Source organism: Oncorhynchus kisutch, linkage group LG26, assembly GCF_002021735.2.
Source record: "Oncorhynchus kisutch isolate 150728-3 linkage group LG26, Okis_V2, whole genome shotgun sequence".
Taxonomy (NCBI): Eukaryota; Metazoa; Chordata; class Actinopteri; order Salmoniformes; family Salmonidae; genus Oncorhynchus; species Oncorhynchus kisutch.
Window position 1 is genome coordinate 28705197 of NC_034199.2, and position 16015 is coordinate 28721211.

General features: G+C 44.2%; 2 protein-coding genes across 2 annotated transcripts in view; both read left to right on the forward strand.

Moving 5' to 3' along the window:
• The window catches only part of LOC109887797 (E3 SUMO-protein ligase RanBP2-like), a 31403-nt gene extending 27416 nt beyond the window's left edge, over nucleotides 1–3987 (forward strand). The window contains 4 exon segments of the mRNA XM_031806043.1: nucleotides 1716–1989; nucleotides 2098–2273; nucleotides 2389–2562; nucleotides 2760–3987. Of these exon segments, the coding sequence (XP_031661903.1) occupies nucleotides 1716–1989; nucleotides 2098–2273; nucleotides 2389–2562; nucleotides 2760–3065 (930 nt within the window). The 3' untranslated portion in view covers nucleotides 3066–3987.
• A 3742-nt stretch (nucleotides 3988–7729) lies between these two features.
• On the forward strand, nucleotides 7730–13674 carry LOC116357711 (E3 SUMO-protein ligase RanBP2-like). Its single transcript, XM_031805689.1, has 5 exons — nucleotides 7730–8394; nucleotides 8710–8805; nucleotides 8983–9216; nucleotides 9336–9492; nucleotides 9883–13674. Exons 1-5 carry the CDS (start codon nucleotides 7819–7821, stop codon nucleotides 12048–12050), a joined length of 3231 nt encoding a protein of 1076 aa, XP_031661549.1. The 5' UTR covers nucleotides 7730–7818; the 3' UTR covers nucleotides 12051–13674.
• The last annotated feature ends 2341 nt before the right edge of the window (nucleotides 13675–16015 follow it).

The window sequence follows — 16015 nt, forward strand, 5'->3', positions numbered from 1 at the left end:
AGTATGTACATATGGTTAAAGTGACCATATATGATGAACAGAGAGTAGCAGTAGCGTAAAAGAGGGTTTGGCGGGTGGTGAGTGGGACACAATGCAGATAGCCCGGTTAGCCAATGTGCAGGAGCACATGAATGTATAGTTAAAGTGACTATGCATTTTTGATAAACAGAGAGTAGCAGCAGCATAAAAAAGAGGGGTTGGGGGGGCACACAATGCAAATAGTCTGGATAGCCATTTGATTACCTGTTCAGGAGTCTTATGGCTTGGGGGTAAAAACTGTTGAGAAGCCTTTTGGACCTAGACTTGGCCCTCTGATACCACTTGCCATGCAAACTAAAAAGGTAGAGAGAACAGTCTATGACTGGGGTGGCTGGGGTCTTTGACAATTTTTAGTGCCTTCCTCTGACACCGCCTGGTGTAGAGGTCCTGGATGGCAGACAGCTTAGACCCAGTGATGTGCTGGGCCGTACCCACTACCCTCTATAGTGTTTTGTGGTCAGAGGCCGAGAAATTGCCATACCAGGCAGTGATGTTGCAGCTGTAGAACCTTTTGAGGATCTCAGGACCCATGCAAAATCTTTTTAGTTTCCTGAGGGGGGTTTGGCTTTGTCGTGCCCTCTTCACAACTGTCTTGGTGTGTTTGGACCATTCTAGTTTGTTGTTGATGTGGACACCAAGGAACTTGAATCTCTCAACCTGTTCCACTACAGCCCGGTTGATGAGAATGGGGGCGTGCGTGGTCCTCCTTTTTCTGTAGTCCACAATCATCTCCTAAGTCTTGGTTACATTGAGGGATAGGTTGTTATTCTGGCACCACCCGGCCAGGTCTCTGATCTCCCTATAGGCTGTTTGTTGTTGTCGGTGATCAGGCCTACAACTGTTGTGTCGTCTGCAAGGGTTAAATAACAGGGTTAAATAACATTTAAAAAAAAATTATAATCATTTTGGTGACATAATAAGGTTTGTAGCAACATAGAAAATTGTTATGGAAATTTGTTGCATCTCAAGTCGTCTACAAAATCCACAATGCAATGCTCTCTCTACGGGCAAACGCAGCTACACGCTATAATACAGAAGATAATATCAGCATGTTAGTTAGCTGTAAAATCTCCTAAACAAACTGCACTATCAATTTAGGAGTCTACAATCTCACCGTGTTTAAACTGCAGATCGATGTGCCTTACAGAGTGGAGTCTCTAAGGCACATGGGAAACGTTGAGAGAAGACATCCTCCCGAGTTGTGACATCAGCCAGTATTGAAATCTGACATGTATGATAGATGATTTTGCGATCTAAAAGGCTTATTCCTCTTAATTTCCAGTGTATTGAGAGCGACTTTATCACAGTGCTACGTCATACCGGAGGCATTTCTGCCTGTTCGAACCACAATAACTCTGATACACATGAAAACATGAAATGACCCAGGGAATCGATAGAACATCACTCATAGATGCACAAAAACAATATAACATTCAAAATGGGTGAACCTTTCCTTTAATGCTGAGTTCCAAGCAGAGACTCTACGTCATCGTTATAACTGACTAAATGTGTTCTAGGTGGAGGCATAGAATGTGGAGTAATGCCAGCTCTAGACTATCTATATGACAGAGAATCTTGCACGTTCTACTCAATACATTTCTATATGAGTTCTGTAGTCTTACACCCTCCTGATTAATGAGCCTTGTCATTAACCTGCGTGTAACTGTGTTGTCCAGGTGGAGACTAAGTCAGGGGAGGAGGATGAGGAGATCCTGTTTAAGGAGCGTACCAAGCTGTACCGCTGGGAGAGAGACCTGGGCCAGTGGAAGGAGAGGGGTGTGGGAGACATCAAGATCCTCTTCCACCCCGATAAGAGGTTCTACCGGGTGCTGATGAGGAGGGAGCAGGTGCTGAAGGTCTGTGCCAATCACACCATCTGTCAGAGCATGGAGCTCAAACCCATGAACACCTCTAACCAAGCCCTAGTCTGGACAGCTACTGACTTTTCAGGTAGGTCTATACATAGCTCGGCAACACACACAAAGCTACGTAAATATATTGATTCGTATATAATTTGAATTGATACATATTTTTTTATCAACAACCAAAAAAATCCAGATGGTGAGGGTAAGGTGGAACAGTTGGCAGCCAAGTTTAAGACCGCGGAGCTGGCCGAGAGTTTCAGGAAGATCTTCTGTGAGTGTCAGAGTCGAATGAGCCAATCAGAGGCCTCCACCCTCTCCTCCCCCCAGCTGTCCAGGGTACAGGAACATTCCAGAGACACCAATCCCCAGGTCAGTGTTTCCCCTGTCTGCTAATGTATAGGTGGACCGCCTACCATTTTTGTCCCCTCCACCTACAATAATGTTTAATAATTGTACTAAAGAGTCCACTAAACCCTGCCCCCAGGTGTACCTCTCTATCTCCGCTGATGACAAGCCCCTGGGAACGGTCACCATAGAACTGTTCTCTCACATCGTCCCCAAGACAGCTGAGAACTTCAGAGCGCTGTGTACAGGACAGAAAGGCTTCGGACTGCGCAACACTGTCTTCCACAGGGTCGTACCCGACTTCATGTGTCAGGTGAGAAGCGGGGAGTTGTGGGGTTAGCCTCAAACCAGACAACAATCAGAGCCAAAGTGCTTTCATAACCTTCAATACCATGTTTCCCAAAACATAGGTCACAGTTAGTGCCTCTTGGAACACAAAACATTTTGTAAACCTCTGCAAGAATGTATAACTCTGCTTGGTCCGGTCTCTGTATTGTCCTCTTTCCTCAGGGTGGAGACATCACCAACCAGGATGGGACAGGAGGGAAATCCATCTACGGGCACAAGTTTGAGGATGAGAATTTTGACGTGCGCCACACAGGCCCGGGTCTGCTGTCCATGGCCAACCACGGCCGAGACACCAACAACTCCCAGTTCTTCATCACTTTGAAGAAGGCTGAGCACTTGGACTTCAAACACGTGGCCTTTGGCTTCGTCAGAGAGGGCATGGATGTGGTTCGCAGCATGGGAAAGCTGGGCACCAAGACTGGCAAACCCAGCAAGAAGATTGTCATCACCGAATGTGGACAACTGTAGAGCTTCGTTCTGTTCACTGACAGTGGACATCTCAACTGTAGGGCTGAGATCTGGTCACTGACTGTTGACAACTCAACTGTAGAGCTTCTCTCGGTTCACTGACTGTGGACATCTCAACTGTAGGTCTGAGATCTGGTCACTGACTGTTGACAACTCAACTGTAGGGCTGAGATCTGGTCACTGACTGGATGTCTATCGGCCTTCGTTCTGACCATGGACTGGACAGTGATAGGCTTTCAAACTGTGGAGTGGACAACTATAGTAGGAACATCTCAAATGAGACCCTATACCTCATGTAATGTAAAACATGTTTAGTTTTTTTGCAGGGTTCTGGTAGTGTACTACAGGGGAAATAGGGTGTCATTTGAGACCGAGATGGTCTCCTTTTCATAAGTGTTGCCCCACCCTGAGGGCAGCATGTGACTACGTGAATCTTCAGACTTTATTTTTGTGTATAATGTACATTAAATTCTTTTCATGTGTTCTATTAAAAGTTGAAAACGCTGGTTCTTTCATAAGCTCCCTAACTGGATTGTTTTGCATAGTTAAGCCTTAATTGAGATTAACAAGAAACCTTGTTTAAAAACCAACCTCAGTTCAAAATGAACAATGTTCCTCTCTCCTGCTCCCTTTGAATACTTTTAGGTGTGGTGGTGTGTTTTTGTGTATACATTGATTTCATAATGTACAAATCATTGAGAAGAACCTTGTTCATCTTAAACTCCGAAAGTAGGAATATGAACAACTATAACCTGCTGTGTGACACTTTGGGAGAGGTATGACATAATATCTGGTGGTTGTGGAAGAACCTTCTATGGTATTCTGTTGACAAATATCACTTGGAGTTGAAACAATTCTTATTGTCAATATATAAATGAGGCTGGAGAATGTCTTTAGAAATAAAGTTGCTTTATACTGATAATTATGAGGATGCCCTTTATGATTTCAAACACACTACATGACTAAAAGTATGTGGACACCTGCTCGCTGAATATCTCATTCCAAAATCATAGTCATTAATATGGAGTTGGTCCCCCTTGCTGCTTTAACAGCCTCCACTCTTCTGGGAAGGCTTTCCACTAGATGTTGGATCATTGCTGCAGGGACTTGCATCCGTTCAGCCACAAGAGCATTCGTGAGGTCTGGCACTGATATTGGGCGATTATCCCTGGCTCGCAGTCAACGTTCCAATTCATCCCAAAGGTGTTTGATTTGGTTGAGGTCAGGGCTATGTGCAGGCCAGTTAAGTTCTTCTATACCGATTGAGACAAACCCCCTCTGTATGGACCTCGCTTTGTGCACAGGGTCATTGTCATGCTGAAACATTAAAAGGCCTTCCCCAATCTGTTGGCACAAAGTTGGAAGCACAGAATTGTCTAGAATGTCATTGTATGCTGTAGCATTAAGATTTCCGGTCACTGGAACTAAGGGGCCTATCCCAAACCATGAACAACAGACCCAGGCCACTATTTGTTCCACTGCTAGGCTCATTAAGAAGGAAAGAAATTCCACAAATTAACTTTTAAGGCACACCTGTTAATTGAAATGCATTCCATTCCATGACTACCTCATGTAGCTGGTTGAGAGAATGCCAAGTGTGCAAAGGCAAATGGTGGGTACTTTGAAGAATCTCATATCGAATATATTTAGATTTGCTTAACTTTTTTGTTTACTGCATGATTCCATGTGTTATTTTGTAGTTTTGATGCCTTCACCATTATTCTACTATGTAGAAAATAGTAAATAAATAAAGAAAAACCCTGGAATGAGTAGGTTTGTCCAAACTTGAACTGCTACTCTATATTGTATGTGTTTTAGCTAAGTGTACAAAAACTACAGATGTATTGGTTTCAGGCTTTTCATTATCGACAGAATGCACCTAAAAAGATGACTGTGGGGCGTACTAGAAATCAGGCTAACTTTGATAAACAACCATAACTATTGCTTTTCTGGTTCACTAAGAAAGCAAAACGTATGTGTTTGGTTGTTGAGTCAAAGAGCCCATGCCCGATTAAAACAGTTTAAAATTATTTCAGAACATTTAGGCAAATCACTTATCCTGCTTTGTGGTACAAATCTAGTTTCATATCATCCTGATCGTGAATGCATGTGATGATTATTTAAGGTAATACAATTTATCTGGAGTATTCAGTGGGGATGGTTTGAGGCTAACCTAATCAGCAAACTGCAGACGGGCCTGGACATGTACTGGCTTAAGCAGGGGGACACGTCTGGCACTGCAGGATTTGAGTCCCTGGCGGCGTAGTGTGTTACTGATGGTAGGCTTTGTTACTTTGGTCCCAGCTCTCTGCAGGTCATTCACTAGGTCCCCCCGTGTGGTTCTGGGATTTTTGCTCACCGTTCTTGTGATCATTTTGACCCCACGGGGTGAGATCTTGCGTGGAGCCCCAGATCGAGGGAGATTATCAGTGGTCTTGTATGTCTTCCATTTCCTAATAATTGCTTCCACAGTTGATTTCTTCAAACCAAGCTGCTTACCTATTGCAGATTCAGTCTTCCCAGCCTGGTGCAGGTCTACAATTTTGTTTCTGGTGTCCTTTGACAGCTCTTTGGTCTTGGCCATAGTGGAGTTTGGAGTGTGACTGTTTGAGGTTGTGGACAGGTGCCATTAATACAGGTAACAAATGGAGGACATAGGAGCCTCTTGAAGAAGTTACAGGTCTGTGAGAGCCAGAAATCTGTGAGAGCCAGAAACCAAATACTTATTTTCCACCATAATTTGCAAATAAATTCATTAAAAATCCTACAATGTGATCATCTGGAGAGAAGAAAATCCCATCTGTCATAGTTGAAGTGTACCTATGATGAAAATTACAGGCCTCTCTCATCTTTTTAAGTGGGAGAACTTGCACAATTGGTGGCTGGCTAAATATATTTTTGCCCCACTGTAGGTATTAATGAAATTGTACCGAACCTTCCTCTTTCTACCAAAACTGTTGTGGTTTTCATTAATTACGGCATTACTTTCATAAAAACTGTGGATGGAAAAGTGGCTATGGGCATTCCAAGTCTTTTCGGTGACGGCCTTTGAATCTTCGTTTAAAATGATTTAAAAAAATATACCTAGTACCATGAAAAAATTAGCAAATCTCAAATATATTGTGCAAAAGGTAGGCTACCATTATGTTAGGTCATTTTTTACCTCTCCAAATGATTAGCAACACCCACCAGTAGCACGCGCTCCAGCAGGTATATTGCACTGGTCACCCCCAAAGCACTTCCTTTGGCTGCCTTTCCTTCCAGTTCTCTGTTGCCAATGACTGGAACGAATTGCAAACATCTTTGAAGCTGGAGACTTATATCTCCCTCTCTAACTTTAAGCATCAGCTGTCTGAGCAGCTGTACCTGTACACAGCCAATATGTGAATAGCACACCCGACTACCTCATCCCCGTATTATTACTTACCCTCTGGCTCTTTTGCACCCTAGTATCTCTAATTGCACATCATCATTTGCACATCTATCACTCCAATATTAATATTATATTAAATTGTAATTATTTTCACCTCTAGGGCCTATTTATTACCCACCTCCCTAATCTTCTACATTTGCACCCACTGTACATAGATCTTTATTTTATTTTGTGTTATTGACTGTACGTTTGTTTGTGTGTAACTCTGTGTTGTTGTTTTTGTCGCACTGCTTTGCTTTATCTTGTCCAGGTCGCAGTTGTAAATGAGAACTTGTTCTGAACTGGCCTACCTGGTTAAATAAAGGTGAAATAAAAGATGGCCAGTTTCTTTAGATAATTATTTTGTAACTTATCTGCAGAAAAAGTTTACTTTGAGCTCAAAAAGCAGTAGTAGTAGGTTCAAATCAGGGAGCCAAAATGAACGTCTCTTTCACGATTTGGTTCCTGACGTTCACGAAAAAGATCCGTTCAATAGCAAAGGACCCATCACTAAATTGCTGTCGTGTTTGAGTTAGAAGCAGTAACATGAATGAACATTCCAGAATCTATACTATTGATGGGTTTGGATTTCTGAGCTTGAACTATTATTAGTCATTAGTTCTAATAGAGACATGAGGGGTGCAATAGCCCAGAGTTTACACCAGGAGATGTCTGTAGGAGGGAGTGTTATGGTGGGTGGGAGGGGCTGAATGCAGGGAAAGCAGTCACATGGCAGTACTGATAAGGGGAGAGAGCCGTGGATAAGGGGGTCGAGGTCAGGTCACGTTAAGGGAAAAGGAACCGTTTATTGCCCATATCACTTGGTTTCCTGCCTAGCAATAAAGATGTACAGCAATGTTTAGCGAGAAGGAGGAGATTCCACCTAAAGTGGGGTACATATACCACCACTACTGTAACCATGTCTTTGTCTGTTCAGCTGTTCGATCCTTTGGGAAGAATAAACTTGGTTTAAGCTTTCACAGTGTCCGTCTGGTTCTTACTCTGATAATTAGAACCTAATACTATCAACACTTTTTTCTACCTGCAAATACAGGTATGAAAAATACACGTTTTGTTGATTTAATCTGTTAGTTAAAGTGTGGATACATTTGATCAGTTTTAACTTTCCATCACTTACGTTTCCTAAAAGAGACAGAGTCCTGTTTTAACAATCCTAGCCTGGCCTCTGTCCAACACCACACCCCCTACAGACAGAGTACAGCACAAACAACACCCACCGAATCAGGAAACGTTCCCAATCTCCCACACAACAAGCATTTCCAGAGAAACGAAACTGATCTGTGATACTTTGCTGCTCAGCCTGTTGATGTGTTTACTATAATGGCAGATGCAATGGACTTGATGAATTGTTCAATTTGCCTGGATCTACTGAAAGATCCGGTGGCTATTCCCTGTGGACACAACTACTGTATGGGCTGTATTGAGGACTGCTGGAATCAGGGTGATCTTAACGGTGTCTACAGCTGCCCAGTCTGCAGAAAGACCTTTACCCCGAGGCCTGTTCTGAACAAAAATACTCTACTGATTGAATTGGTGGAGAAACTGAAGAATACAGGACTACATGCTGCTTCAGCTGCTCACTGTTATGCTGAACCTGGAGATGTGGAGTGTGATTTCTGCATTGGGAGAAAACTAAAATCTGTGAAATTCTGTCTGGTGTGTCTGGCCTCTTACTGCGAGACTCATCTACAGCCTCATTATGAAGTAGCTCCATTAAAGAAGCACAAGCTGGTCAAAGCATCCACACAACTCCGTGAGATGATCTGCTCTCATCATGACAAACGGCTGGAGGTTTACTGCCGTACAGATCAGCAGTGTATCTGTTATCTTTGTACAGTGGATGAACATAAAGGCCATGATACAGTGTTAGCTGCCGCAGAAAGAACTGAAAAACAGGTAAGGACATGAGCTTTGTATTTCACTCTCATGTCTATTACCACAGTTGATTACTAAGGAAGTGTTCTAAGGGCTCAAACAGGAAAAAGCCCGACGCACCATAAAATATCCTGTGCCTCTTATTAAGTCTTATTGTCTTATGAAGTCTACTCAACATTGTAAATCTATTCTACATTTGAATTATACTTTTCTTATTTTTATTACCTCACGGTTTTGATTTACGTTGGGATTTTAAAATATTAAAATCTATCAACATTTGATATTGTACATAGCACAATACTTATTATTATATTATTCTGATTTATTTTTGTTCAGAAACAGTTGGATGAGAAACAGCAGATATTAAAGCAGAGAATCCAGAAGACGGAGATGGGGGTGTTGGGGGCGAGACAGTCTATACAGTTTGTCAAGGTAATTCTTGAAGAGGTCCTTTGGCTGATGGCCTTCTCAAAAAATGACTTTATTTTTTGTCTAAGAAACTGTAATCCCACTGAGCCCCACTGTGGGGAACAAGCTGACTAGGGTCCTGATGAGAACTGAGTGAGCGGAATGGTTGAAGTGGGCCCTGTCCTCTCTGTGTCCTAACAGAGCTCTGCACAGGCAGCAGTGGAGGACAGTGAGAGGATCTTTCCTGAGCTTATCCGCTCCATTGAGAGAAGGAGCTCTAAGGTGAAGCAGCTGATCAAAGCCAAGGAGATGGCTGAAGTGAGTCGAACTGAAGGACACCTGAAGCAACTGGAGGAGGAGGTGGTTGAGCTGAGGAGGAAAGACGCTGAGCTGGAGCAGCTCTCACACACAGAGGATCACATCCATTTCCTCAAGGTGACATCACTCATTCTGTTAACAGAGGAAACAGCCTCTCTAGACTTCTGTGGTATGCCCCCCAAAAAATCTCCTTTCTATGGTTACATGACTTTACCTTGTTTTCTGATCTCTCATAGAGTTTCCAGTCTTTCTCTGTCCCGCCGGGAATTGAGGGCATACCCAGCACTTTTAACCCTCATGTCTCCATTGAGGATGTCAAGAAGTCCCTCTCTGAACTACAAGACCGAATGGAGACTGTATTCAATGAGGAAATGGTAAAGATATCTAGAAAAGGTAAAGCTTATGTCTCATGCATACAGAACAATGAAGACTATATTTTAGTGATATATATATGCTCTGTTCAATTAAAAGTCCAATCTGCAATATTTATTGATATATATACACATTGATTCTTGTCTCAGGAGCTTAGTACACACGTATTACCTCAGCATAACCCACAAGATACACAAACAAGTGTTTATAGTTAAATAATTATGTTTAAATCTACCCTTTGATCTTGTCCTTGCATCATTTCAGTTATTTATTTGAAAGAGGTTACATTTCTCCAGCCCCATCCCACTGCTTTAAAACTAACCATGTGGCTGGCTGCTGTTTGGCTAGGGAAAAAATAATAACAATTGTGCCTTTTAAAAATGTATTTATCTAACTTTTTTCCTTTTGAAGTTGGATATGCCTTTCATTTAGCCAGTAGCCCAATGAGGAAAATCCTCTTCTGCTTTGGAGAATGCACCTCTGGCTTCAGCTTCCAACCAGTTATCAGTCCCTCCAAGTCCCTGGCCAAGCTGAACCGGATCAGGGTGTCTGTGGACGAGGACCAGGACGTGACTCAAGACAAACAGGCTACTAAAACCAAAGTCTTTACTGGTGGGTCAGCTTCAGTGGGAGGATTTACTTTTAGATTTGGGGCCGACACTCAGCCCACCACCAACCCTCCCATCCCTGAGTCTGGCTACTTCATCAAGCCCTTCGTCGTACCTGTCCAACCAGCTAAGAGCATTGAGCGAAAGCCTGTGGACTTTGGGAAGATGTCTTTTGGCCAGCCGATCCCTGCTGAGCCTCCTAAAGTGCTTAGCTTTGGTGCTGAAATAGTCGCCCAGTCCACTCCATCATACGCTGCCTTTAAATTCAACTCCAACTTTAAATCCAATGACGGGGACTTCACCTTCAAGTCCAAAAACAGTGAGACCCTGTTGAAGCTTCTGATGTCAGACATTCCCACCAAATCAGAGGGCCCCTCAGAGGGGAAGCCCCAATATCCTCCTAGCCTGGGAGGGATACTTACCTTTGGCACTAAAAGCGCTTCTGGGTTCTCCTTTAATGACTCAATCCAGATCCAGGACAAACCAAACCCGTTTGGAAAATTTGACCAGCCATTTAGTTTCACTGATGTAACCACGCCGGTATTTGGGCTGGCAAACACAGCAGAGGAGGAGAAGGGAGCTGAGAGCAATAACAACAGCACTCATGTGGAGGAGGACGAGGATGGGCCTCACTTTGAGCCTATTGTGCCCCTCCCTGACAAAGTAGACGTGAAGACTGGAGAGGAGGAAGAGGAGGAGATGTTCTGTAACAGGGCCAAGCTGTTCAGATTCGATGCGGAGACAAAAGAGTGGAAAGAGAGAGGTATCGGCTTAGTCAAAATCCTAAAGCACAATACATCAGGGAAAGTGCGTCTACTTATGAGGAGGGAGCAGGTTCTAAAGGTCTGTGTTAACCACTACATCATGCCAGATATGCTCCTGAAAACAAACGCTGGATCTGACAAGTCCTGGGTCTGGAATGCCGTTAATTATGCGGATGAGGAACCAAGGCCTGAGCAACTGGCCATCCGGTTCAAAACGAAAGTCGAGGCATTGCTCTTCAAGACAAAGTTTGAAGAGGCTCAGAAGATCGTTCCCAAATCTTTTTCAAGGAAGGATGGACAATGGGACTGTGACACCTGTCTAATGAGGAATGATGCATCTGCCTCTAAGTGTGTTTCCTGCCAGACACCCAACCCCAATTCTAGCAGCTCCTCTCTTAGGGCCATGTTTGCCAGGCAGGAGGGACAGTGGGACTGTGACGCATGTCTAGTCAGAAACAACGACTCTGCTAGTCAATGCGTCTCCTGTCAGATGCCCAATCCCAATGTTAAGAGCATAACCACAGCCACCACTTCCAGCTCATCCTTCAGCTTTAACTTCGGGAGTCAGACTGCCTCTACTCAACCCACAGGCACTGGGTTTAAAGCGAACTTCAACGGTGACAGCTCTTTGCAGTTTGGCACAGGCAAAGTTGATAAAAGTTCCCCTGCATCCTTCAAGTTTGAGACCCCTCCTCAGGCTGAAAGCAGTACCCCCAGTGCTGCAGGCTTCTCTTTCACCATGCCCATCCCAGCAGGTGGCTTTAAGTTTGGCACTCAGGAAACTGCAAAGGAAACCCTACCAACTGAAACTCAGACTCCTGCTTCAGGGTCTGCGTCAATGTTCCTGAAGAATATCGCAGGGCAGCACAGAGAGAAGGAATCTGGTGTCAGTGTATATGCATCAGTGCTGTCAGTGGACAAGACGGGTCAGGATGAAAATCCCCTCTTCATTGGCAAACCCAACGACTTCAGTTTTGCAGACTTGGCTAAAAACTCACAAGGAGACTTCCAGTTTGGTCAGACGGACTCCAATTTCAAAGGCTTCACCCGCGCTGGTGAGCAGCTGTTCACATCTCTTCAGTCAAACCAGAGGGCAGACACCTCAGCTGACCAGGATGAAGAGGGCATATACAAGACAGAGGATAATGACGATATCCAGTTTGAGCCTGTGGTCCAGATGCCAGAGAAAGTGGACCTGGTCATGTAGTGGCAAATCGGCTCGAATATGACGCACTCAAGAACTTTGTAAAAATCAATAGGCTTTTAATATCAAGGTATCTCAAGCCGGAGTGGTCCGCGGAACACACACCTTTCCAGAGCTCTCACTCTTCATTTTATACCCACACATACATTATCAGTTCATCCCCCAATGCAAATACAGTTACATCCCAAACCTGCTTGTTCAGCCCAATAACTCCCACCTCTGCTTTCGGTCAGTTTTACAATGATGACCAGACCTTTGCTTTGACCTAAAGATAATATACGTCCCTCTTCCTGTATCCTGTGTTTTAGACCCTGTAATTAACTCCAAGTGTCCCTTTTGGTGTGTGTCTTTCATCTCTAGTTTTTATTGTGTTCAGCTGCCCTGGTCGCCTTCGGACACTGATATTGGGCGATTATCCCTGGCTCGCAGTCAACGTTCCAATTCATCCCAAAGGTGTTCGATTGGGGTTGAGGTCAGGGCTCTGTGCAGGCCAATCAAGTTCTTCCACACCTATCTCGACAAACCATTTTTGTATGGACCTCGTTTTGTGCACAGGTGCATTGTCATACTGAAACAGGAAAGGGCCTTCCCAAACTGTTGGCACAATGTTGGAAGCACAGAATTATCTATAATGCCATTGTATGCTGTAGTGTTAAATTTACCCTTCACTAGAACTAAGGGGCCTAGCCCCAGGGATGTACTAAGCTGTACGCACTACCCTCTGTAGTGCCTTACTGTCGGATGCTGAGCAGATGCCATACAAGGCGGTGATGCAACTGGTCAGGATGCTCTCGATGGTGCAGCTGTAGAACTTTTTGAAGATCTGGGGACCAATGCCAAATCTTTTCAGTCTTCTGAGGGGAATAGGCCTTGTCGTGCCCTCTTCACTACTGTGTTGGTGTGTTTGGACCCTGATAGTTTGTTGGTGATGTAGACACCAAGGAACTTGAAGCACTCAACCCGATCCACTAAAGCCCTGTCGATGTGAATGGGGGCGTGTTCAGCCCTCCTTTTCCTGTAGCCCACAATCACCACACTGCCAGGTCTCTGACCTCCTCCCTATAGGCTATGTCATTGTTGTTGGTGATCAGGCCTACCACCGTTGTGTTGTCAGCAGATTTAATGATGGTGTTGAAGTTGTACTTGACCACGCAGTCGTGGGTGAATAGGCAGTACAAGAGGGTACTAAGCACACACCCCTGAGGGGCCTCCGTGTTGAGTATCCGCATGTCTGATGTGCTGTTGCCTACCCTTACCACCTGGGGGTGGCTCGTCAGGAAGTCCAGGATCCAGTTGCAGAGGGAGGTGTTGAGTCCCAGGGGTCTTAGCTTAGTGATGAGCTTTGTGGGCACGATGGTGTTGAATGCTGAGCTGTAGTCAATGAACAACAGTCTCACATTTGTTTGTTCTAGTAGCTAGGTTTCAATCCAATTTGTGACAGCTTTTCATATGACTATTCTGAAAGAGGCCTACGCATAAAGAAAATATGCACATTTTCCCACTAGTAGTGTGTTTCCACCAAACAGACTTGTTGCCGATAAAAATCGGTGAGTGATGACATTGTGGACAAAAAAATGTACACTTTTTGCCTAAGTTTTCATGTGCCTATTAAATATCTACAGTTCAATATGTTTCCATTGCATTTTGTCAAATGGCACTCAAGCATCGATCATCATGTCATCATAATAAGACCCTCAATATTTATTGGAAAGGAGCATCGAAATCATCGTGCATTTTCACTACCCTGGGAAGTTCACCATAATGTATTTAATCTTTAGCCTAATAAACTGTATGGTTTCCCATGTTGTATTGGGAAGACCTCACACCATATCATTGTGTGACTACAAGTTTAGCTTCGACGTAACGGTTATGATAACGGGTATATTTGTGCATAAAGGCATTTCCACTGCCTCCTCTCGCCTAGTTCATTTTCCGACACAAAAAGATCCCACCATGTCAAACTAACAGATTATCTGTAACAGTGGAGGCTCCTCAGAGGAGGAAGGGGAGGACCATCCTCAGTGAATTTCATAAAATTAAAAATGGTAAAACATTTAAAAAGTTATCCTTTTTAGATAAAACTATATAAAATATACACGTCACCAAATAATTGATTAAAACACACTGTTTTGCAATGAATGTCTACAGTAGCCTCAACAGCACTCTGTAGGGTAGCACCATGGTGTAGCAGGAGGGCAGCTAGCTTCTGTCCTCCTCTTGGTACATTGACTTCAATACAAAACCTAGGAGGCTCTTGGTTCTCACCCCCTTCCATAGACTTACAAAGTAATTATGGCAATTTCCAGAGGATGTTCTCCAACCTATCTGAGCTCTTGCAGCATGAACTGACATGGTGTCACCCAATCAAAGGATCAGAGAATTAATCTAGTACTGAAAGCATAAGCTACTGATAGCTAGCACTGCATGCATATCATGTGGTGAGTAGTTGACTCAAAGAGAGAGATAGACAATAGGTGAACAGTTTTCAACTAATTAATTTAATTCAAAAATGTTGGAGAAGCCAGAGACGATTGCACCGACAGATGGCCACCTCACATCAGGTCCTTTTTTTATGTACTATTTCATACATTGTTAGCCCAGAAAATGTCAAGTGTTATTACATTCAGCCGGGAAGAACTATTGGATATAAAAGCAATGTCAACTTACCATCATTACGACCAGGAATACGTCTTTCCCGAAGCGGATCCTTTGTTCGGTCCTCCACCCTGGACATGCGATCTTACCCCAGAGGCCGACCCAAAACAACGCTGTCACCGCAGGAGAGGCGGACGGAGCGGCCTACTAGTCAGACCCAGAAGGCGAACACAGCATCCACCGCTCCCGAGCATATTACTTGCCAATAACCAATCTCTAGATAACAAGGTGGACGAAATTAGGGCAGGAGTTGCCTTCCAGAGAGACATCAGAGATTGTAACATTCTCTGTTTCACAGAAACATGGCTCACTCGGGATACGTTATCAGAGTCGGTGCAGCCACCTGGTTTCTTCACGCATCGCGCCGACAGAAACAAATATCTCTCTGGTAAGAAGAAGGGCGGGGTGTATGCCTTAACGACTCATGGTGTAATCACAACAACATACAGGAACTCAAGTCCTTTTGTTCACCTGACCTAGAATTCCTTACAATCAAATGCCAACCGCATTATCTACCAAGAGAATTCTCTTTGATTATAGTCACAGCCGTGTATACCAATCAATCACATGGACTGGGATATGTTCCGGATAGCCTCAGACATCAACATTGATGTATACGCTGACTTGGTGAGCGACTTTATTAGCAAGTGCATCGGTGACGTCGTACCCGCTGTGACTATTAAAACCTTCCCTAACCAGAAACCGTGGATTAATGGCAGCATTCGCGCAAAACTGAAAGTGCGAACCACCGCTTTTAATCATGGCAAGGCGACCGGAAACATGACCGAATAGAAAAGGTGCAGATATTCCCTCCGCAAGGCAATGAAACAAGCAAAGGGTCCCTATAGAGACAGAGTAGTGTCGCAATTCAACGGCTCAAACACGAGATGTATGTGGCAGAGTCTACAGTCAATCACGGATTACAAAAAGAAAACCAGCCCCGTCGTGGACATAGACATCTTGCTCCCAAACAAATTAAACAACTTCTTTACTCGCTTTGAGGACACTACAGTGCCACTGACACGGCCCGCTACCAAAGCCTGTGGGCACCCCTTCTCCGTGGCCAACGTGAGTAAAACATTTAAACGTGTTAACCCTCGCAAGGCCGCCGGCCCAGACGGCATCCCTAGCCGCGTCCTCAGAGCATGCACAGACCAGCTGGCTGGTGTGTTTACGGACATATTCAACCAATCCCTATCCCAGTCTGTTGTCGCCACATGCTTCAAGATGGCCACCATCGTTCCTGTTCACAAGAAAGCTAAGGTAACTGAACTAAATGACTATCGCCCCATTGCACTCACTTCTGTCATCAT